Source organism: Oncorhynchus kisutch, unplaced genomic scaffold (genome assembly GCF_002021735.2).
Source record: "Oncorhynchus kisutch isolate 150728-3 unplaced genomic scaffold, Okis_V2 scaffold3840, whole genome shotgun sequence".
Taxonomy (NCBI): domain Eukaryota; kingdom Metazoa; phylum Chordata; class Actinopteri; order Salmoniformes; family Salmonidae; genus Oncorhynchus; species Oncorhynchus kisutch.
The window spans coordinates 123091-146665 of NW_022265785.1; the positions used below are offsets into that span (position 1 = coordinate 123091).

At 41.8% G+C, this 23575-nt stretch overlaps 1 protein-coding gene across 1 annotated transcript in view; it reads left to right on the forward strand.

The window, feature by feature from the left end:
* The window catches only part of LOC116372015 (zinc finger protein 721-like), a 43312-nt gene that overhangs the window by 7572 nt on the left and 12165 nt on the right, over positions 1-23575 (forward strand). Inside the window, exons 3-6 of the mRNA XM_031821084.1 lie at positions 7029-8128; positions 14639-14807; positions 17833-19171; positions 21290-21294. Coding sequence (XP_031676944.1) covers positions 7029-8128; positions 14639-14807; positions 17833-19171; positions 21290-21294 — 2613 coding nt within the window. The remainder of the gene's footprint in view (positions 1-7028; positions 8129-14638; positions 14808-17832; positions 19172-21289; positions 21295-23575) is intronic.

Sequence of the window (23575 nt, forward strand, 5' to 3'; positions counted from 1 at the left end):
TATGTCTTTATACCCCCTGCTATATTGTGGATAAAGAGTTCCAAAAAAAGCTAACCTTTAAGAACAAATTCTTATTTTCAATGCCGGCCTAGGACTGCCTTGTTCAGGGGCAGAACGACAGAGTTTTACCTTGTCATCTCGGGGATAAGATCCAGCAACCTTTTGGTTACTGGCCTACCGCTTTAACCACTAGGCTACCTGCCGCCCAGAGCTACCTGTCTAACAGAACACAGAGAGTGTTCTTTAATGGAAGCCTGTACAACAAAATCGAGGGAGAATAAGGAATTCCCCAGGGCAGCTGTTTGGCACCTACCCTTTTCAATCTTTACCAATGACATGCCAACGACATTTGAGTAAAGCCAGTGTGTCTGTATGCGGATGACTCAACACTGTACACGTCAGCTACCACGGAAACTGAAATGACAGCAACACTTACAAAGAGCTGCAGTGAGTTTCAGAATGGGTGGCAAGGAATAAGTTAGTCCTAAATATTTCAGATTGCCTTAAATTACATGGCCTACTATGCTAATTCTGTAGCGGTATTGTTAGAGGGGGGTATAGATCAAGTTTTGTTGGGGCGCCAGGCAGGTATTAACCCTAGTTATTAAAGTTAGTTGAATAGATAGAGTTGTGCTTCCAGACACATTCTAAACATGATGGAGTCTTAAAGGAGGACTGTAGCATCTAATGATGAATTACTATGGAGTTGGATGCTTTAAAGGAGAAGTTTACCCAAAATCCAGAAACTTCTAAGTGATTCCATACATTGAAACTAGTCCCGTGGATTTTTTTCCCTCTCCCCCTTTCTCTCCCTGTAGTGCTGTTTTGAAACAGCTGCAAAATGTGACTCGTGACGTTGCTGGGTGCGGGCCTCACTCTGCTGCTTTGCCAGTTAATTTGTTATTTTATTACAGCTATGGCCTTTGTCTTTCACCTGGAGTTGTTTGTTTATGTCTGAGAAAAAAACACCTTTCAACTCATAAAACATATACAAACTAAACTCAGCAAAAAAATATACGTATCTTTTCAGGACCTTGTCTTTCAAAGATTATTGGTAAAAAATCCAAATTACGTCACAGATCTTTATTGTAAATGGTTTAAACACTGTTTCCCATGCTTCAATGAACCATAAACGATTAATGAACATGCACCTGTGGAACGGTCGTTAAGACACCAACAGCTTGCAAAAGTTAGGCAATTAAGGTTACAGTTATGAAAACTTAGGACACTAAAGAGGTCTTTCTACTGAATCTGGAAACACCAAAAGAAAGATGCCCAGGGTCCCTGCTCAACCGTGTGAATGTGCCTTAGGCATGCTGCAAGGAGGCATGAGGACTGCAGATGTGGCCAGGGAAATAAATTGCAATGTCTGTACTGTGAGACGCCTAAGACCGTGCTACAGTGAGACAGGACGGACAGCTTATCGTCCTCGCAGTGGCAGACCACGTGTAACAACACCTGCACAGGATCGGGACATCCGACCATCACACCTGCGGAACAGGTACAGGATGCCAACAACAACTGCCCAAGTTACACCAGGAACGCACTATCCCTCCATCAGTGCACAGACTGTCCGCAATAGGCTGAGAGAGGCTGGACTGAGGGCCTGTAGGTACTTAATGCAGCTGGTGGCCACACCAGATTTTGTATTTATTTTTATTTTACCTTTATTTAACTAGGCAAGTCAGTTAAGAACAAATTCTTATTTTCAATGACGGCCAGTGGGTTAACTGAACGACAGATTTGTACCTTGTCAGCTCGGGGATATGAACTTGCAACCTTTCGGTTACTAGTCCAACTCTCTAACCACTAGGCTACCCTTCTGCTGTTTCCAGCTCCCCAGATACTGACTGTTACTTTTGATTTTGACACTCCCCCTTTGTTCAGGGACACATTATTCCATTTCAGTTAGTCACATGTCTGTGGAACTTGTTCAGTTTATTGTATGCTGTTGAATCTTATGTTCCAACAAATATTTACACATCTTAAGTTTGCTGAAAATAAACGCATTTGACTGTAAGAGGACATTTCTTTTTTTTTCTGAGATTAGATTGGCGAGGGGGGAAACAATTTAATCAATTTTAGAATAATGCTGAAATGAAACTAAATTTGGAAAAGGCGAAGGGGTCTGAATACTTAACGAATGCACTGTGTCTGTGTGTATACTGAACCAAAATATAAACAACCATTTCAACGATTTACAGTTCATATAAGTCAGTCATTGTAAATAAATAAATTAGGCCCTAATCTATGGACTTTACATGACTGAGGGGTGCAGCCATTGGTGGGCCCTGGAGGGCATAAGCCCACCCATTGCGGAGCCAGGCCCAGCCAATCAGAATGAGTTTTTCCCCACAAAAGGGCTTCATTACAAATAGAAATACAACTCGGGTGGCTGGTCTCAGATGCTGTGGGGATCCTGGGCTGGCGTCGTTATATGTGGTCTGTGGTTGTGAGGCCAGTTGGATGTACTGCCAAATTCTCTAAAATGACGTTGCCAGGCTTCTGGTAGAGAATTGAACATTCAATTATCTGGTAACCACTCTAGTGGATATTCCTGCAGTCAGCATGCCAATTGCACGCACCCTCAAACTTGAGACATCTGTGGCATTGTGTTGTGACAAAACTGCATATTTTAGAGTGGCCTTTTATTTTCCCCGGCACAAGGTGCACCTGTGTAATAATCAAGCTGTTCAATCAGCTTCTTGATATGCCACACCTGTCAGGTTGATGGATTATCTTGGCAGAGAATAAATGTTAACTAACAGGGATGTAAAAAATTCTGCAATCTTTTTTTCCCAGCTCATTAAACATCCAACACTTTACATGTTGCATTTATAATTTGTTTATTGTAGTTATTATCAGTTTTAGGAACATCTTTCCAAATATTTCACTTTATTTTTTACTTTACCCAAAATATGACATCAGCGATAGTCAAAATGTTAAATCTGTGAACGTCTAAATAAGAAATTGGGCCACTAAAACAGCAGGTGTTGAACCCTTTCAACAACGGGGAGATTTTACTGATGTGCTTTGTGTCTTCAACATAAAAACAAGTTTTGGACTTCCACTTAAAATGACTTATTTACTTATTTTATGTTTAAGGAAGTGTGTACAGTCGTGGCCAAAAGTTTTGAGAATGACACATCTTAATTTTCACCAAATCTGCTGCCTCAGTTTGTATGATGGCTTTTTGCATATACTCCAGAATGTTATGAAGAGTGTTCAGATGAATTGCAATCAATTACAATGTCCCTATTTTCCATGCAATTGAACTGAACCCCCCCCCAAAACTGGAAGCTTCAAAAAGAGGGTGGTGCTTGGAATCATTGCTCTTCATATGTCACCCACGGTTACGTGCAAGGAAACAGGTGCCGTCATCATTGCTTTGCACAAAAAGGGCTTCACAGGCAAGGATATAGCTGCCAGTAAGATTGCACCAAAATCAACCATTTATTGGATCATCAAGAACTTCAAGGAGAGCGGTTCAAATCAAATTTATTTATATAGCCCTTCGTACATCAGCTGATATCTCAAAGTGCTGTACAGAAACCCAGCTTTAAACCCCAAACAGCAAGCAATGCAGGTGTAGAAGCACGGTGGCTAGGAAAAACTCCCTAGAAAGGCCAAAACCTAGGAAGAAACCTAGAGAGGAACCAGGCTATGTGGGGTGGAGATTAGAACAGAACATGGCCAAGATGTTCAAATGTTCATAAATGACCAGCATGGTCGTATAATAATAAGGCAGAACAGTTGAAACTGGAGCAGCAGCACGGTCAGGTGGACTGGGGACAGCAAGGAGTCATCATGTCAGGTAGTCCTGGGGCATGGTCCTAGGGCTCAGGTCAGTTGAAACTGGAGCAGCAGCACGGTCAGGTGGACTGGGGACAGCAAGGAGTCATCATGTCAGGTAGTCCTGGGGCATGGTCCTAGGCCTCAGGTCCTCCGAGAGAGAGAGAGAATTAGAGAACGCACACTTAGATTCACACAGGACACCGAATAGGACAGGAGAGGTACTCCAGATATAACAAACTGACCCTAGCCCCCCGACACAAACCACTGCAGCATAAATACTGGAGGCTGAGACAGGAGGGGTCAGGAGACACTGTGGCCCCATCCGAGGACACCCCCGGACAGGGCCAAACAGGAAGGATATAACCCCACCCACTTTGCCAAAGCACAGCCCCCACACCACTAGAGGGATATCTTCAACCACCAACTTTCCATCCTGAGACAAGGCTGAGTATAGCCCACAAAGATCTCCGCCATGGCACAACCCAAGGGGGGGGCGCCAACCCAGACAGGATGACCACATCAGTGAATCAACCCACTCAGGTGACGCACCCCTTCCAGGGACGGCATGAGAGAGCCCCAGTAAGCCAGTGACTCAGCCCCTGTAATAGGGTTAGAGGCAGAGAATCCCAGTGGAAAGAGGGGAACCGGCCAGGCAGAGACAGCAAGGGCGGTTCGTTGCTCCAGAGCCTTTCCGTTCACCTTCCCACTCCTGGGCCAGACTACATTCAATCATACGACCCACTGAAGAGATGAGTCTTCAGTAAAGACTTAAAGGTTGAGACCGAGTTTGCGTCTCTGACATGGGTAGGCAGACCGTTCCATAAAAATGGAGCTCTATAGGAAAAAGCCCTGCCTCCAGCTGTTTGCTTAGAAATTCTAGGGACAATTAGGAGGCCTGCGTCTTGTGACCGTAGCGTACGTGTAGGTATGTACGGCAGGACCAAATCAGAGAGATAGGTAGGAGCAAGCCCATGTAATGCTTTGTAGGTTAGCAGTAAAACCTTGAAATCAGCCCTTGCTTTGACAGGAAGCCAGTGTAGAGAGGCTAGCACTGGAGTAATATGATCAAATTTTTTGGTTCTAGTCAGGATTCTAGCAGCCGTATTTAGCACCAACTGAAGTTTATTTAGTGCTTTATCCGGGTAGCCGGAAAGTAGAGCATTGCAGTAGTCTAACCTAGAAGAGACAAAAGCAGGGATTAATTTTTCTGCATCATTTTTGACAAAGTTTCTGATTTTTGCAATGTTACGTAGATGGGAAAAAAGCTGTCCTTGAAATTGTCTTGATATGTTCTTCAAAAGAGAGATCGGGGTCCAGAGTAACGCCGAGGTCCTTCACAGTTTTATTTGAGACGACTGTACAACCATTAAGATTAATTGTCAGATTCAACAGAAGATCTCTTTGTTTCTTGGGACCTAGAACAAGCATCTCTGTTTTGTCCGAGTTTAAAAGTAGAAAGTTTGCAGCCATCCACTTCCTTATGTCTGAAACACATGCTTCTAGCAAGGGTAATTTTGGGGCTTCACCATGTTTCATTGAAATGTACAGCTGTGTGTCATCCGCATAGCAGTGAAAGTTAACATTAATGAATGAATAACATCCCCAAGAGGTAAAATATATAGTGAAAACAATAGTGGTCCCAAAACGGAACCTTGAGGAACACCGAAATTTACAGTTGATTTGTCAGAGGACAAACCATTCACAGAGACAAACCGATATCTTTCCGACAGATAAGATCTAAACCAGGCCAGAACTTGTCCGTGTAGACCAATTTGGGTTTCCAATCTCTCCAAAAGAATGTGGTGATCGATGGTATCAAAAGCAGCACTAAGGTCTAGGAGCACGAGGACAGATGCAGAGCCTCGGTCCGATGCCATTAAAATGCCATTCAATTGTTGTGAAGAAGGCTTCAGGGCACCCAAGAAAATCCAGCAAGTGCCAGGACCATCTCCTAAAGTTGATTCAGCTGCGGGATCGGGGCACCACCAGTACAGAGCTCAGGAATGGCAGCAGGCAGGTGTGAGTGCATCTGCACGCACAGTGAAGCGAAGACTTTTGGTGTCAAGAAGGACAGCAAAGAAACCAATTCTCTCCAGGAAAAACATCAGGGACAGACTGATATTCTGCAAAAGTTACAGGGATTGACCTGCTGAGGACTGGGGTAAAGTCATTTTCTCTGATGAATCCCCTTTCCGATTGTTTGGGGCATCTGGAAAAAAGCTTGTCCGGAGAAGACAAGGTGAGCGCAACCATCAGTCCTGTGTCATGCCAACAGTAAAGGATCCTGAGACCATTCATGTGTGGGGTTGCTTCTCAGCCAAGGGTGTGGACACACTCACAATGTTGCCTAAGAACACAGCCATGAATAAAGAATGGTACCAACACATCCTCGAAGAGCAACTTCTCCCAACCATCCAGGAACAGTTCGGTGACGAACAATGCCTTTTCCAGCATGATGGAGCACCTTGCCATAAGGCAAGGGTAACAAAACATCAGTATTTTGGGTCCATGGCCAGGAAACTCCCCAGACCTTAATCCTATTGAGAACTTGTGGTCAATCATCAAGAGGCGGGTGGACAAACAAAAACCCACAAATTCTGACAAACTCCAAGCATTGATTATGCAAGAATGGGCTGCCATCAGTCAGGATGTGGCCCAGAAGGTAATTGACAGCATGCCAGGGCGGATTGCAGAGGTCTTGAAAAAGAAGGGTCAACACTGCAAATATTGACACTACATCAACTTAATGTCATTGTAAATAAAAACCTTTGGCACTTATGAAATGCTTGTAAGTATACTTCAGCATTCCATAGTAACATCTGACAAAAATATCTAAAGACACTGAAGCAGCAAACTTTGTGGAAATTAATATTTTTCATTCTCAAAACTTTTGGCCACGACTGTAGGTCGCATTCTGTATCATACAACTATTAAAGTTATATATTTAGAACTACCTGCTCGATTGGAATCCAGTGACGTCTGTGTCTTGAGTGTCCTAGAACTGTTTAGTTTTTTGTGTTCTGACAAACAGAATGAATAAATAAGTAGTGTAAACATTGTCAGTAATTACCAGGAAACTCGACAACATTTGTTTTAAAATCACACTGAGATTGTTAAAACTGGCCTTAGGTTATTGAGGGATCTGATTAGGATTTACCCTCGTAGCAAGGCCGTTTTATATGTGGAGGTTTCATTCGGGTCTCTATTTAAAAAAACACACTTGTCTTTGGCAGGAGAAAGACCAGACTCAGAGGAACCAGAGCCAGGGACGTCCAAACCAGCAAGAAGACACCAGTGTTCCCACTGTGGAAAGGGTTGTAACCACTTAAATGAGCTTAAACGACGTGAGAGAATACACACAGGGGAGAAGCCTTACCACTGCTCCCAGTGTGGAAAGGGTTTTAACGATTTGGGAAAGCTGAAACGACACGGGAGAATACACACAGGGGATACGCCTTACCACTGCTCCCAGTGTGGAAGGCGTTTTAACGATTTGGGGAAGCTGGAACGACATGAGAGAATACACAGAGGGGAGAAGCCTTACCACTGCTCCCAGTGTGGAAAGGGTTGTAACGATTTGGGGAAGCTGAAACGACATGAGAGAATACACACAGGGGAGAAGCCTTACCATTGCTCCCACTGTGGAAAGCGTTTTAACGATATGGGCAAGGTGAAACGACATGAGAGAATACACACAGGGGAGAAGCCTTACCATTGCTCCCACTGTGGAAAGTGTTTCAACCAGTTAGGGACCCTGAAACAGCACAAGGTAATACACACAGGGGAAAATCGTTACCACTGCTCCCAGTGTGGAAAGGGTTTTAACGATTTGGGGAAGCTGAAACGACATGAGAGAATACACACAGGGGAGAAGCCTTACCATTGCTCGCAATGTGAAAAGATGTATAGCGAGAAAGGACACCTGAAAGCCCATGAGAAAATTCACACAGGGGAGAAGCCTTACCAATGCTCCCAGTGTGGAAAGTGTTTCACCTGGGCAGGGTATCTGAAAAAACACGAAAGAATACACACAGGGGAGAAGCCTTACCACTGCCTCCAGTGTGGCAAGTGTTTCAACGGGGAAGGGGATCTGAAAAGACACGAAAGAATACATACAGGAGAGAAGCCTTACCACTGCTCCCGCTGTGTCAAGTGTTTTAACCAGTTAGGGGCCCTGAAACAGCACGAGAGAATACACACAGGGGAGAAGCCTTACCACTGCTCCCAGTGTGGCAAGTGTTTCAACCAGTTAGGGACCCTGAAACAGCACAAGATAATACACACAGGGGAGATGCATTACCACTCCTCCCAGGATGCAAAGCTTTTGCCCATTTAGGAAGCCTGAAATAACATGAGACACAGAGGAGAAGGCTTACAGAAGGTTCGATTTTGGGAAAACATATTACTCATAACAATCACTTCAACGTCATTAGAGAATCCACACAGGAGAGAGAAATTACTTCTCTTAGCATGTATATTGATATTTCACATCTCATTGACTCACAATTCATCAGAGAACATACACAGTGCTCCCGTTGTCTTATATTGTTGCCTATAATGTGTTGACCTGTTTTTACCAGATGAAATTGCTTCTTCCAATTATTGATAAACATGTACCTATTAAGAAACTGACTGTTAGATATGTTAAGGCTCCATGGATTGATGAGGAATTTAAAAACTGTATGTTTGAAAGAGTTGGGGCAAAAGGAGTGGCTAATAAGTATGGCTGCACATCTGGCTGGCTTACGTACTGCAAACTGAGAAATTATGTGACCAAACTCAATCAAAATAATAAACTTATTAAGAAGCCAAGATCAATGATATAAAGAATGATGGAAAAAAACATCATGAAAGAAAAGCAGTGCAAGTTTTGAATTTTGTAAAGTTAGTGTGGGAGAGGTGGAACAATTGTTATCGATCCAATAATGACAAACCTCCTGGCATTGACAACTTAGATGGAAAGCTACTGAGGACAGTAGCTGACTCTATAGCCACTCCTATCTGACATATTTTTAACATGAGCCTAGAGGAAGGTCTTTGTTCTCAGGCCTGGAGGGAAGCCCAATTAATCCACTACCTAGTCATGTAAGACTGGAACATAGTATCAACAGGAACTCTTAGTTCCCTTTATCCATCTGTTACCTAAAATATAGTTTCAACACACAGACATCTGACTATGTACAGTTGACCTTTTCATGCACTTGCTAGGTGTCTACCACTGATTCTTTATCTCAAGCTAAAGCAAAACATGAATCATTGTACTTTTGTCATCACAGGTGTTCCTGTAATGTACAGATATCATCAAAGTTCTTCAAGTCAAATTACACACATCTCTGACACACACACTTATCCCACCAGACATGCCACCGGGGGTCTTTTCACAGTTCACAAGATTCCAGAACAAATTCAAGAAAGCGTACAGTATTATATAGGGCCCTTATTGCATGGAACTTCCTTCCATCTCATATTGCTCAAATAAACAGCAAACCTGGTTTCAAAAAACAGATCAAGCAACACCTCTCCCCTATTTGACCCAGGTAGTTTGTGTGTATGCATTGATATGGAGGCTACGTGTGCCTTTTGCTAAATGTATGTAGTTCTGTCCTTGATCTGTTCTTGTCTATTGATGTTATGTGTCATGTTTTGCTAGCAACATTAACTAATGTCTATTGTTACTCTCAATGACCTTCCTGGCCTTATGAAATCCTAGCTAAATACAATGTTCCCACCCGTTTTCATGTCTTTGGTTATGCAAACATTTGTTTACTAGATTCTATTTCTCATTAAGAATAATGTTATTTTAATTCTATATGTGTCATGCCTGGCATTGGTCATGTGTTCTCTTATGGGTGTCACGCCCTGACCGTAGATTGCTTTGTATGTTTCTATTTTTTGTTTGGTCAGGGTGTGATGTGGGTGGGCATTCTATGTTTGTATGTCTAGGTTTTTTTATTTCAATGTGTTGGCCTGGTATGGTTCTCAATCAGGGACAGCTGTCTTTCGTTGTCTCTGATTGTAGTGGCTTCCTATCCTCTTTACCATAGCCACTGCCCAAGCCTGAAGCGGGGTTGTTTGGTACGCATACAGTCCACACTCAAGGTTTCCAAACGGCCAAACATTCAATGACATCCAGAGATATGGTGCAAAATAAATGTTTATTCTTCTTATATCTAACAAATAAATGATTCTCCAATCAACTTAAAGCATAGAATACTTGATATGGAAAATACATATTATGACCTGTCTGTATGGTCAAAAAACTATACCGCTCCCGCATCTAGCAAGTACTCCCCCTCCCGAAGGCCCAACTTCCTGCCTTTATCCTAACACACTTACCACAATACAATGACTAGGCAAGAGGGGGGGCCAAAAACTGAGTTACACTGACAACAAATGAATATATCTCAATCAGGTAAATATACATCATAAAGGTACCTAATATTTCATCATTTACATTAATATTTAATATATTTACACAAATGTACATGGAGCTCCATATGTTCAGTCTTCTATACAAATATGTCCAAATTGGCTCTAACACTGATTGAGAACCATACTTTGGTAGCCTGTTTTCCCACTGTTAGTTGTGAGTGGTTGCTACCCTGCCGCCCCTAGGCTACCCTGCCACCCCTAGGCTACCCTGCCGCCCCTAGGCTACCCTGCCGCCCCTAGGCTACCCTGCCGCCCCTAGGCTACCCTGCCGCCCCTAGGCTACCCTGCCACCCCTAGGCTACCCTGCCACCCCTAGGCTACCCTGCCACCCCTAGGCTACCCTGCCGCCCCTAGGATACCCTGCCACCCTTAGGCTACCCTGCCGCCCCTAGGCTACCCTACTTTATTTGGAAAGTATTCAGACCCCTTGACTTTTTTCACATTTTACTACGTTAAAAGCCTTATTCTAAAATGGATTAAATAAAACCATGTCCTCAACAATCGACACAAAATACCCCAAAATGACAAAGCGGAGACAAGCTTTTTTATAAATGTTTTGCAAATGTATTAAACACAAAATGATTTACATAAATATTCAGACCCTTTGCTGAATGAGACTCGAAATTGAGCTCAGGTGCATCCTGTTTCCATTGATCATCCTTGAGATGTTTCTATAACTAGATTGGAGTCCACCTGTGGTAAATTCAATTGATTGGACATAATTTGGAAAGGCACACACCTGTCTTTATATGGTCCCACAGTTGACAGTGCATGTCAGAGCAAAAACCTAGTCCTGAGGTTGAAGGAATTGTCCATAGAGCTCCGAGACAGGATTGTGTTGAGGCACAGATCTGGGGAAGGGTACCAAAACATTTCTGCAGCATTGAAGGCCCCTGTTTTAGCCCCCTGCAGTAAAAGGTTATTCGTGGAGTAAAATGATCTGTTTAAGTCACTAGTAAAGGGCACATCGTTCAAGAATACAGTTATCTTTTATTTTGTGGTCTCTATCCTCTCAATCATTTATTCCTTCATAAACAGAAAACATATGTACTTAAACACAACATGTGTTCAAGGGCCCCTCGAGGTTCACGACCTCTTGACCATTATATCTGGATAGCTGACAACTATTTTTTAAAGGTCAAAAGTGATCTGTTTAGGTCATCAGTAAAGGAAGCATAGTTAAAGAGTACAATGACCCGTTCAAAGACTGAGACATCCCCCCCTAGAACAATTTTTTTTAAATGATCTGTTTAGGACGTTAGTAAAACAGATGTTTTCAAAGACACCTGGGGGACCAGGTTGTTAATTATTTTGTGTCCATATAGTTCCCCTGTGTGCAAGGGCCCCCTAGATTCACAACTTCTTAACCCTTAACATTCGCAGCCAAGGGGAGAGAAAGAGAGAGAGACATTTAGTAGTCATTTAAACATACATATTACCATTGTTAAAGTTTACTATGTAATATTAAATACAACATTTAATAAAATAATTAAATTATGTCACTAATGTTTTTTACTAAAGAACTTTTTCTAAATCATACATGTTATTATTACATGTAGCATCACTACATAACAACAACATGGTAGCAACACCACATGGTACATACATTATTGGGCACAACAATACATCACACGAAGCAGCCACATCTGTCAGTAAGAGTGTCCACAATTGAGTCCTTGAATGAAGAGATGGAGATAAAACTGTCCAATTTGAGTGTTTTTTGCAGCTTGTTCCCATCGCTAGCTGCAGCGAACTGAAAAGAGGAACGACCCAGGGATGTGTGTGTTTTGGGGACCTTTAACAGAATGTGACTGGCAGAATGGGTGTTGTATGTGGAGGATGAGGACTGCAGTAGTTATCTTAGATAGGGGTGAGTGAGGCCTAAGAGGGTTTTATTAATAAGCATTAAACCAGTGGGTACGGCGACTGGTATACAGAGACAACCAGTTTACAGAGGAGTATAGAGTGCAGTGATGTGTCCTATAAGCAGCATTGGTGGCAAATCTGATGGCCGAATGGTAAAGAACATCTTGCTGCTCATTGTATCCTACCATGACTATATCCAACCCAACTCCATGTGTTGTCACTATCATGTATCCTACCATGACTATATCCAACCCACCTCCATGTGTTGCCACTATCATGTATCCTACTTGCCTGAAGCTTTGATCCAGTGGAAGAAGTATTGAGGAGCAGGGAGGTTAAAGGTCACTTCAGGATACAGCTGTTACTCTACACTATCCCTAGATAATACAGTAATGAGAGAAAATGTATAGAATATTTATGGCTCTATAACATCTCTATCTAATCCGTTTTATTGAACCTAATTCCATTTTCTCCATTTAGTTTTTCCAGGTTTCTGATTTGTCCCTGTTTGTCTGTTTTTCTCTCTAAATCACACTGTTAATAGAAAACAACAACATTGGATGTTCTAAGTCCACAACAAGACTTAAACCACATCAGGAGAACACGTTTGAAGTCTGAGAAAAATCTAAGACATGTTCATTTTTATGTGTAGATACCCTTTAATTGAAGTGACACCAGCAAGAGCCTTGCTTGGTTAGTGGTGTCTCTGTAGCACATATGTGATTGCAGAGTCTGCTGAACAAATCACTGGATTGATGCTAATAGTCATGGTATCATTCTGCCAGGGAGGCATAGACTACTTTGTAGTTAACATTTAATTGACAAGATTTGTGGGAAAGCTTTTCCATCAACCAGAAGATAGTTGTCATTAGTATCATCGCTAACAGCTACACATAGTGGATCATTAGCATCATCGCTAACAGCTACACATAGTGGTAGACAAATGCACTCAGACAGGGGCATTTCCTGGCTGTTTCCTCTTCAGAAAGTTGAAGGAAAATACAAATCACTGAGGCTAATTTAACAATGGCTTGAAGGCAGTGGGTTCAGAATAACGATGACAAAAATCGAATACTCTTTCATCTGTCACCTAATTCTGTCTAATGGGCAGGTCAGCCCTGGAGTAAAGTATTGCCTGTAAGAAGTAAGAGAAAACATAACATCTGTTTCTTTTAAAATTTCTTCGCATGACATGGCTTGCCAGAATAAACATTGTTATTCATATTTTTCCAAACTGCGTTACCCACTCCAGTCAGCAGAGAGCGATATGAGTCTTTCAGGTGATGCTGCTTGCGTGACGTATAATCTAGTGGACGGAACTGGAGGCTTCTTCAACAGCGACAAAGGGCTTCTGATTCAACGAACGTGTTGCTTTGCTAGCGAACATAAAGTTGAGTCTTTGAAGCTCTTTAGACCAATCTTGTGTATATTACTCTTAGTGTTTTGAATATAATTATGTTTACCCATCTACTAGTTCATTTTAACGTCATTTGCTCGTTAAATTAGCAAATGTGTAACTAAATTTATACTGCATTAGGCTAATCGACCGGAGCATGAGCTCACAAAGCTCGACCGAGAAAGAAGCTCTGGTGAAAGGAGAGGAAGAAGCTTTCAGGATGAAAAGGGAGGAAGAGGACGCTATCACATTGAAAAAAGAAGAGGATGATATTACAGTGAAAGAGGTTGTCAAAGTGGAAGGGGAGGAGGTAGAAGCTTTCAGAATCAAAAACGAGGAAGATGCCATAACATTGAAAGAAGAGAATGTAGTGAAAGAAGAGGAAGAACCTTTTAGAGTAAAAGAGGAAGAGGAGACTATCTCAATAAAAAAGGAGGAAGACGTTTTGGGAGTGAAAGAGGAGGAGGCTGAAGATCAGACTACCACCAGTGAGTACTGTCTTAAAAACAGGGACACTATGTAGTTCTTGAAATAATGTATTGTTTTAAAGGGGCATTCTACTTCAGTTCTACACTTGAATATGTCGTTCAGTACTGTGGGAATTGTTTAAGGGATAATCTGCCATTGGTACATATGTTTTTGGGACTTCGATGTATTGAATTCTCATTCTCCATGTGGTCTACATTAAAGTTCACCTCATCTAATATAACAGGTTTTTAAAATCTACTTAAAATATCAAAGGGATGTAAAGGCACCTATTTTGTGGAAATTAACCTTTACATTTGCAACACAAACAATATTTTACAAAATCATGATAGAAGTGGCCATTTTTGACATATTCATGCCTCTTGATTGTAATAGTGGTCATAAGTTTACCGTCTGTTTGCTGTTCTCGTTCACACAGGAGAGAGACGTGACTATCGTGGATCCTCTGGGGAGTATCAACAACATCCTGATCCTGCTGACGAGGCAGAGAAGAGTCTCTCCAGATCAGAACACCAGATGGTACAGCTTGGTCTGGTCTAGCATACAGCTTGCTCTATCTTGGTCTAGGCTAGATTTCTGTAAAGCACTTCATGACAACAGTGGCATCAGCATCCATAATGATATGTGTCTGTGTCCCCTCTTTATGGTTACCAGGACAACGCTAGCCCTTCCTCCCTCCCGGAGTCCCCGTGTCGTACCTCTCCCAGTAGCGGCTTACTGCTGGATATGAAGAGGTTGTCTGTGCTGCTGGTGGACTGCAGGAAAACAACGGGGCTGAGTGGAACTGTGAGAGGACGACAAGAGAAGAAAGGATCAGATTTGACACATCAAAGTAAGTGCTGTAGTTTGAACAAATAAAATACAATCTGCCCACTGGTATCTGTTACCAGGACAACCAGCAGAGTTCTGTTAGTTGACAAGAAGATAGACTGGTGGATATGGATGTTATGAATATCATAACACTGAAAAGGATTCTACCAATGAAAAGACAGGAACCAATAGACCATATAAAACCTTGATAAAGTTGGCTTCAGAGAGGAACCAATAGACCATATAAAACCTTGATAAAGTTAGCTTTAGAGAGGAACCAATAGACCATATAAAACCTTGATAAAGTTGGCTTCAGAGAGACACCAATAGACCATATAAAACCTTGATAAAGTTAGCTTTAGAGAGAGAGTTTCAAGATGATCCAATGTAAGCTGCTTGTTTTACAAAAACTTTTCCTTAAAAATGATGACCTGACTTTTTTCAATCTTTACCAACGACATGCCAACGACTTTTGAGTAAAGCCAGTGTGTCTGTATGCGGATGACTCAACACTGTACACGTCAGTTACCACGGAAACTGAAATGACAGCAACACTTAACAAAGAGCTGCAGTGAGTTTCAGAATGGGTGGCAAGGAATAAGTTAGTCCTAAATATTTCAGATTACCTTAAATTACATGGCCTACTATGCTAATTCTGTAGCGGTGTTGTTAGAGGGGGGTAAAGAAATATTTTGTTGGAGCGCCAGGCAGGTATTGACCCTAGTTATTAAAGTTAGTTATTACCTGTTATAACATTATTATTAAATATTATTAAAACTGAAAGGATGAGAGTAGAATAGAGTAGCGCTTCCAGACACATTCTAAACATGGAGTCTTAAAGGAGGCCTGTAGCATCTAATGATGAAACATTATGGAGTCTTAAAGGAGGCCCGTAGCATCTAATGATGAAACATTATGGAGGCTTAAAGGAGGACTGTAGCATCTAATGATGAAACATTATGGAGTCTTAAAGGAGGACTGTAGCATCTAATGATGAAACATTATGGAGGCTTAAAGGAGGACTGTAGCATCTAATGATGACACATTATGGAGTCTTAAAGGAGGCCTGGAGCATCTAATGATGAAACATTATGGAGTCTTAAAGGAGGACTGTAACATCTAATGATAAAACATTATGGAGTCTTAAAGGAGGCCTGTAGCATCTAATGATGAAACATTATGGAGTCTTAAAGGAGGACTGTAGCATCTAATGATGAAACATTATGGAGTCTTAAAGGAGGACTGTAGCATCTAATGATGAAACATTATGGAGTCTTAAAGGAGGACTGTAGCTTCTAATGATGAAACATTATGGAGTCTTAAAGGAGGACTGGAGCATCTAATGATGAAACATTATGGAGTCTTAAAGGAGGCCTGTAGCATCTAATGATGAAATATTATGGAGTCTTAAGGAAGTGTGTACAGTCGTGGCCAAAATGTTTGAGAATGACACAAATGTTAATTTCAGCCTCAGTTTGTATGATGGCAATTTGCATATACTCCAGAATGTTATGAAGAGTGATCAGATGAATTACAAAGTCCCTCCTTGCCATGCAAATGGACTGATCCCACCCCCCCACCCCAAACTGGAAGCTTCAAAAGGAGGGTGGTGCTTGGAATCATTGTTCTTCCTCTTTCACCCATGGTTACCTGCAAGGGAACACGTGCCGTCATCATTACTTTGCACAAAAAGGGCTTCACAGGCAAGGATATAGCTGCCAATAAGATTGCACCTAAATCAACCATTTATCGGTTCATCAAGCACTTCAAGGAGAGCGGTTCAATTGTTGTGGAGAAGGCTTCAGGGCACCCAAGAAAGTCCAGCAAGTGTCAGGACCATCTCCTAAAGTTGATTCAGCTGCGGGATCGGGGCATCACCAGTACAGAGCTTGCTCAGGAATGTCAGCAGGCAAGTGTGAGTGCATCTGCACGCACAGTGAAGAGAAGACTTTTGGTGTCAAAAAGGGCCGCAAAGAAGCCACTTCTCTCCAGGAAAAACATCAGGGACAGACTGATATTCTGTAAAAGTTACAGGGATTGGACTGCTGAGGACTTGGGGTAAAGTAATTTTCTCTGATGAATCCCCTTTCTGAATGTTTAGGGCATCCGGAAAAAAGCTTGTCTGGAGAAGACAACCCTCAGTCCTGTGTCATGCCAACAGTAAAGCATCCTGAGACCATTCATGTGTGGGGTTGCTTCTCAGCCAAGGGTGTCGGCTCACTCACAATGTTGCCTAAGAACACAGCCATGAATAAAGAATGGTACCAACACATCCTCCGAGAGCAACTTCTCCCAACCATCCAGGGACAGTTCGGTGACGAACAATGCCTAAATATTTTGGGTCCATGGCCAGGAAACTCCCCAGACCTTAATCCTATTGAGAACTTGTGGCCAATCATCAAGAGGCGGGTGGACAAACAAAAACCCACGAATTCTGACAAAATCCAAGCATTGATTATGCAAGAATGGGCTGCCATCAGTCAGGATGTGGCCCAGAAGTTAATTGACAGCATGCCAGGGCTGATTGCAGGGGGTCAACACTGCAAATATTGACTCTGCATCAACTTCATGTCATTGTAAATAAAAGCCTTTGACACTTACAAGCATTTCATAATTATACTTCATCATTCCATAGTAACATCTGACAAAAATATCTAAAGACACTGAAGCAGCAAACTTTGTGGAAAGTAATATCTTTCATTCTCAAAACTTTTGGCCACGACTGTAGGTCGCATTCTGTATCATACAGCTATGAAAGTTATATATTTAGAACCACCTGCTCGATTGGAATCCAGTGACGTCTGGGTCTTGAGTGTCCGAGAACTGTTTATTTATTTGTGTTCTGACTTGTAAAACAGAATGAATAAATAAGTAATGTAATTACCAGGAAACTCTACAACATTTGTTTTAAAATCACAATAAGATTGTTAAAACTGGCCTCGGGTTATTGAGAGATCTGATTAGGATTTACCCTCGTAGCAAGGCCATTTTATCATGTGGAGGTTTCATTCGGTCTCTATTTTTCTTTTAAACACTGTCTTTGGCAGGAGAAAGACCAGACTCAGAGGAACCAGAGCCAGGGATGTCCAAACCAGCAAGAAGACACCAGTGCTCTTACTGTGGAAAGGGTTGTAAATGGTTAGGGGCCCTGAAACTACATGAGAGAATACACACAGGGGAGAAGCCTTACCACTGCTCGCAGTGTGGCAAGTGTTTTAACCAGTCAGGGACCCTGAAACAACATGAGAGAATACACACAGGGGAGAAGCCTTACCACTGCTCGCAGTGTGGCAAGTGTTTCAACCGGTCAGGACACCTGAAAGCTCACGAGCTAGTACACACAGGGGAGAAGCCGTACCATTGCTCCCAGTGTGGCAAGTGTTTTAACCAGTTAGGGAGCCTGAAACAACATGAGCTAGTACACACAGGTGAGAAGCCTCACCACTGCTCCCAGTGTGGCAAGTGGTTCAGCCAGTCAGGGGATCTGAAAAAACACAAAAGAATACACACAGAGAAGCCTTACCACTGCTCGCAGTGTGGCAAGTGTTTTAACCAGTTAGGGACCCTGAAACAACATGAGCTAGGACACACAGGTGAGAAGCCTTACCACTGCTCCCAGTGTGCCAAGTGTTTTAACCAGTTATGGACCCTGAAACAACATGAGCTAGTACACACAGGTGAGAAGCCTCACCACTGCTCCCAGTGTGCCAAGTGTTTCAGCCAGTCACGTTATCTGAAAAAACACGAAAGAATACACACAGGTGAGAAGCCGTACCACTGCTCCCAGTGTGCCAAGTGTTTCAGCCAGTCACGTTATCTGAAAAAACACGAAAAAATACACACAGGGGAGAAGCTGTACCAATGCTCCCAGTGTGGAAAATGTTTCAGCAGGTCAGGACACCTGGAAGCTCATGAGCTAGTACACACAGGGGAGAAGCCTTACCACTGCTCCCAGTGTGCCAAGTGTTTCAACCAGTCAGGGGATCTGAAAAAACACGAAAGAATACACACAGGGGAGATGCCGTACCACTGCTCCCAGTGTGGCAAGTGTTTCAACCAGTCAGGGGATCTGAAAAAACACGAAAGAATACACACCGGGGAGAAGCCTTACCACTGCTCCCACTGTGGAAAGTGTTTCAACCAGTCAGGGGTTCTGAAAAAACACGAAAGAATACACACAGGGGAGAAGCCTTTCTACTGCTCCCAGTGTGGCAAGTGTTTTAACCAGTCAGGGAACCTGAAACAACATGAGAGAATACACGCAGAGAAGCCTTACCACTGCTCCCAGTGTGGAAGGAGTTTTTACCAGAAAAACAGCCTGAACCAACATGAGAAAATACACAGAGGGGAGATGCATTACCACTCCTCCCAGGGTGCAAAGCTTTTGCCCATTTAGGAAGCCTGAAAGAACATGACACAGAGGAGAAAGCTTACAAAAGCTTAGACTTTGGGAAAACATATTACTCATAACAATCACTTAAACGTCATTAGAGAATCCACACAGGAGAGAGAAATTACTTCTCTTAGCGTGTATATTGATATTTCACATCTCATTGACTCACAACTCATCAGAGAACATACACAGTGCTCCCATTGTCTTATATTGTTGACTGATAATGTGTTGACCTGTTTTTACCAGATGAAATTGCTTCTTCCAATTATTGATAAACATGTACCTGTTAAGAAACTGACTGTTAAATATGTTAAGGCTCCATGGATTGATGAGGAATTTAAAAACTGTATGTTTGAAAGAGATGGGGCAAAAGGAGTGGCTAATAAGTCTGGCTGCACATCTGGCTGGCTTACATACTGCAAATTGAGAAATTATGTGACCGAACTCAACAAAAATAATCAACTTTATTATGAAGCCAAGATCAATGATATAAAGAATGATGGAAAAAAAACTTGTAAAAAAACATCATGAAAGAAAAGCAGTGCAAGTATTGAATTTTGTAAAGTTAGTGTGGGAGAGGTGGAACAATTGTTATCGATCAATAATGACAAACCTCCTGGCATTGACAACTTAGATGGAAAGCTACTGAGGACAGGAGCTGACTATAGCCACTCCTATCTGACATATTTTTAATAAGAGCCAAGAGGAAGGTCTTTGTTCTCTTGCCTGGAGGGAAGCCAAATTAATCCACTACCCAAGAGTGGTAAAGCGGCCTTTACTGGTTCTAACAGCAGACCTATAAGCTTGCTGCCAGCTCTTAGCAAACTGTTGGAAAAATTGTGTTTTACCAAATACAATGCTATATTTCTGTAAACAAATGAACAACATACTTTCAGCATGCTTATAGAGAAGGGCACTCAACATGTACTGCACTGACACAAATGACTGATGATTGGTTGAGAGAAATTGATAACAAGAATATTGTGGGAGCTCTATTGTTAGATTCCAGTGCAGCCTTTGATATTATTGACCATAACCTGTTGTTTAAGAATGTGTGTGCTATGGCTTTTCAACCTCTGCCATAATGTGGATTCAGAGCTATCTATCTAATAGAACTCAGGGGGGTTTTAATGGAAGCTTCTCTAATGTCAAACATATGAAGTGTGATGTACCGCAGGGCAGCTCTCTAGGCCCTCTACTCTTTTCTATTTTTACCAATGGCCTGCCACTGGCATTAAACAAAGCATGTGTGTCCATGTATGCTGATGATTCAACTATATAAGCACCAGCAACCATAGCTAATGAAGTCACTGAAACCCTTAACAAATAGTTGCAGTCTATTTTGGAATGCATGGCCAGTAATAATCTGGTCCTGAACATCTCTAAAACTAAGAGCATTGTATTTGGTATAAATCATTCCTCAAGTTCTAGACCTCAGCTGAATCTGGTAATGAATTGTGTGGCTGTTGAACAAGTTGAGGAGACTAAATTACTTGGCATTACCTTAGATTGTAAACTGTCATGGTCAAAACATATAGATTCAATGGTTGTAAAGCTGGGGAGAGGTCTAGCCATAATAAAGAGATGCTCTGCTTTTTTGACACTACTCTCCACAAAGCAAGTTCTGCAGGCTCTAGTTTTGTCTAATCTTGATTATTGTCCAGTCGTGTGGTCCAGTGCTGCAAGGAAAGACCTAGTAAAGCTGCAGCTGGCCCAGAACAGAGCGGCTGTCACGCCCTGGCCATAGAGAAGCTTTTATTCTCTATGTTGGTTCGGCCAGGGTGGGACTAGGGTGGGCATTCTATGTTCCTTTTTATGTGTTTTTGTATTTCTTTGTTTTTGGCCGAGTGTGGTTCCCAATCGGAGGCAGCTGTCTATCGTTGTCTCTAATTGTGAATCATACTTAGGCAGCCTTTTTCCACCTGTGTTTTTTGGGTAGTTGTTTTCTGTATAGTTGATTTGCCTTACAGAACTGTTCGTTCTTCTCTTTGTTATTTTGTTTGAATGTTTTTTGATTAAATAAAAATCATGAACACTTACCACGCTGCGCTTTGGTCCATGCCTTCCGACGAGAGACGTGACAATTGTGTCATGTTTTGTGTTGACCGCAGGAGGGGTAGCTGCTGCTTTTGCAACAGCTAATGGGGATCCTAGTAAAATACCAAATACCAAACTCTGTTGTTCTCTCTGAGCTCAAATAAAGAATCTTGGTTTGACATGGACTCCAGCAGATCCTTATATTATAATATCCACTACAACTCACCCACAGATTACTGTTTCATGATGGTCTCAATGAAGAGTTCGTCATTCCACTTTCCTGTGGGCTTTTACAAGCCTCCCACTGGTTGAATAAACATTGTTTCCATGTCAAATTAAAAAACATGCTTAACATTGATGAACCTTCACTATCTTCATCCCTAAACTAGCAACATTAACTATTGTCTATTGTTATTCTCAATGACATTCCTGGCCTTATGAAATCCTAGCTAAATACAATGTTCCCACCCGTTTTCATGTCTTTGGTTATGCAAACATTTGTTTATTCGATTATATTTCTCATTAAGATGAATATAGTTTTAATTCTGCATGGGTCACGCATTGCTTTGGTCATGTGGTCCCTTATGGGTCAATGATTTTAATTAGAATATAGCAATTATGCTCTCCTCAATCACTTACAGTTTCTTTGGAAAGTATTCAGACCCCTTGACTTTTAGGTTTAGGTCATCAGTAAAGGGGACATCTTAAATATTACAATGACCCTTTCAAAGACAGACATCCCCCGGACCTCCCCCTATAACTATTTTTAAAAGGGTAAAAATGATCTGTTTTCTACAGCATTAAGATCAGGGCGTTGTGATGCCCACTCCAATACCTTGACTTTGTTGTCCTTAAGCCATTTTGCCACAACTTTGGAAGTATGCTTGGCGTCATTGTATATTTGGAAGACCCATTTGCGACCAAGCTTTAACTTCCTGACTGATGTCTTGAGATGTTGCTTCAATATATTCACGTAATTTTCCAACCCCATGATGCCATCTATTTTGTGAAGTGCCCCAGTCCTTCCTCCAGCGAAGCACCCCCACAACATGATGCTGCCACCTGTGTGCTTCACGGTTGGGATGGTGTTCTTCGGCTTGCAAGCATCCCCCTTTTTCCTCCAATCATAACGATGGTCATTATGGCCAAACAGTTCTATTTTTGTTTCATCAGACCAGAGGACGCCTTCAGGCATTTGGAAATCGCTCCCAAGGATGAACCAGACTTGTGGAGGTCTACCATTTTTTTCTGAGATCTTGGCAGATTTGTATTTATTTTCCCATGATTATCAAGTAAAGAGGCACTGAGTTTCAAGGTAGGTCTTGAAATACATACACAGGTGCTCTTCCAATTGACTCATGACGTCAATTAGCCTATCAGAAGCTACGAAAGCTATGACATAATTTTCTGGAATTTTCCAAGGCTGTTTCAAGGCACAGTCAATTTAGTGTATGTAAACATCTGACCCACTGGGATTGTGAAATAATCTGTCTGTAAACAATTGTTGAAAAAATGACTTGTGTCATTAACACAGATGTCCTAACCGACTTGCCAAAACTATAGTTTGTTAACAAGAAATGTGTGGAGTGGTTGAAAAATGAGTTTTAATGACTCCAACCTAAGTGTATGTAATCTTTAGCTTCAACTGTAAATACTGTATCCTTCACTATCTATTCTTCACTATATATTGCATCTTAGCTGCTGTGTTTCTGCTCATCCATGTTTTCTACTTCTATATTTCCCATTCCTTTACTGGATTATGTGTATTAGGTTTAGCTGTGGAATTTGTTAGATATTATCTGTGTGATACTGCTGTACTGTCGGATCTAGAAGCATAAGCATTTCACTACACTCACAATAACACCTGCTAACCATGTGTATGTGACCAATAACATCTGCTAACCATGTGTATGTGACCAATAACATCTGCTAACCATGTGTATGTGACCAATAACATCTGACAACCATGTGTATGTGACCAAAACATCTGATAACCATGTGTATGTGACCAGTAACATCTGCTAACCATGTGTATGTGACCAGTAACATCTGCTAACCATGTGTATGTGACCAATAACATCTGACAACCATGTGTATGTGACCAATAACATCTGCTAACCATGTGTATTTGACCAATAACATTTGATTTGATTTGATTTCAACAAAACATGTACTGAGTGAAAAATGCAAGTTGAATGGGTTTCCATTGCATTTTCAACTCTACTGATGGTTTTGAAAAACCGTTGAGTTATATAGCAAAAGTCCTCTTGTCCCGTGCACTGTAGCCAGCAGCTCACAGATACAGTGCTGGTAGGTTACCTACATGATGAGATTATTATGGATAAGAGTGATAATATTTT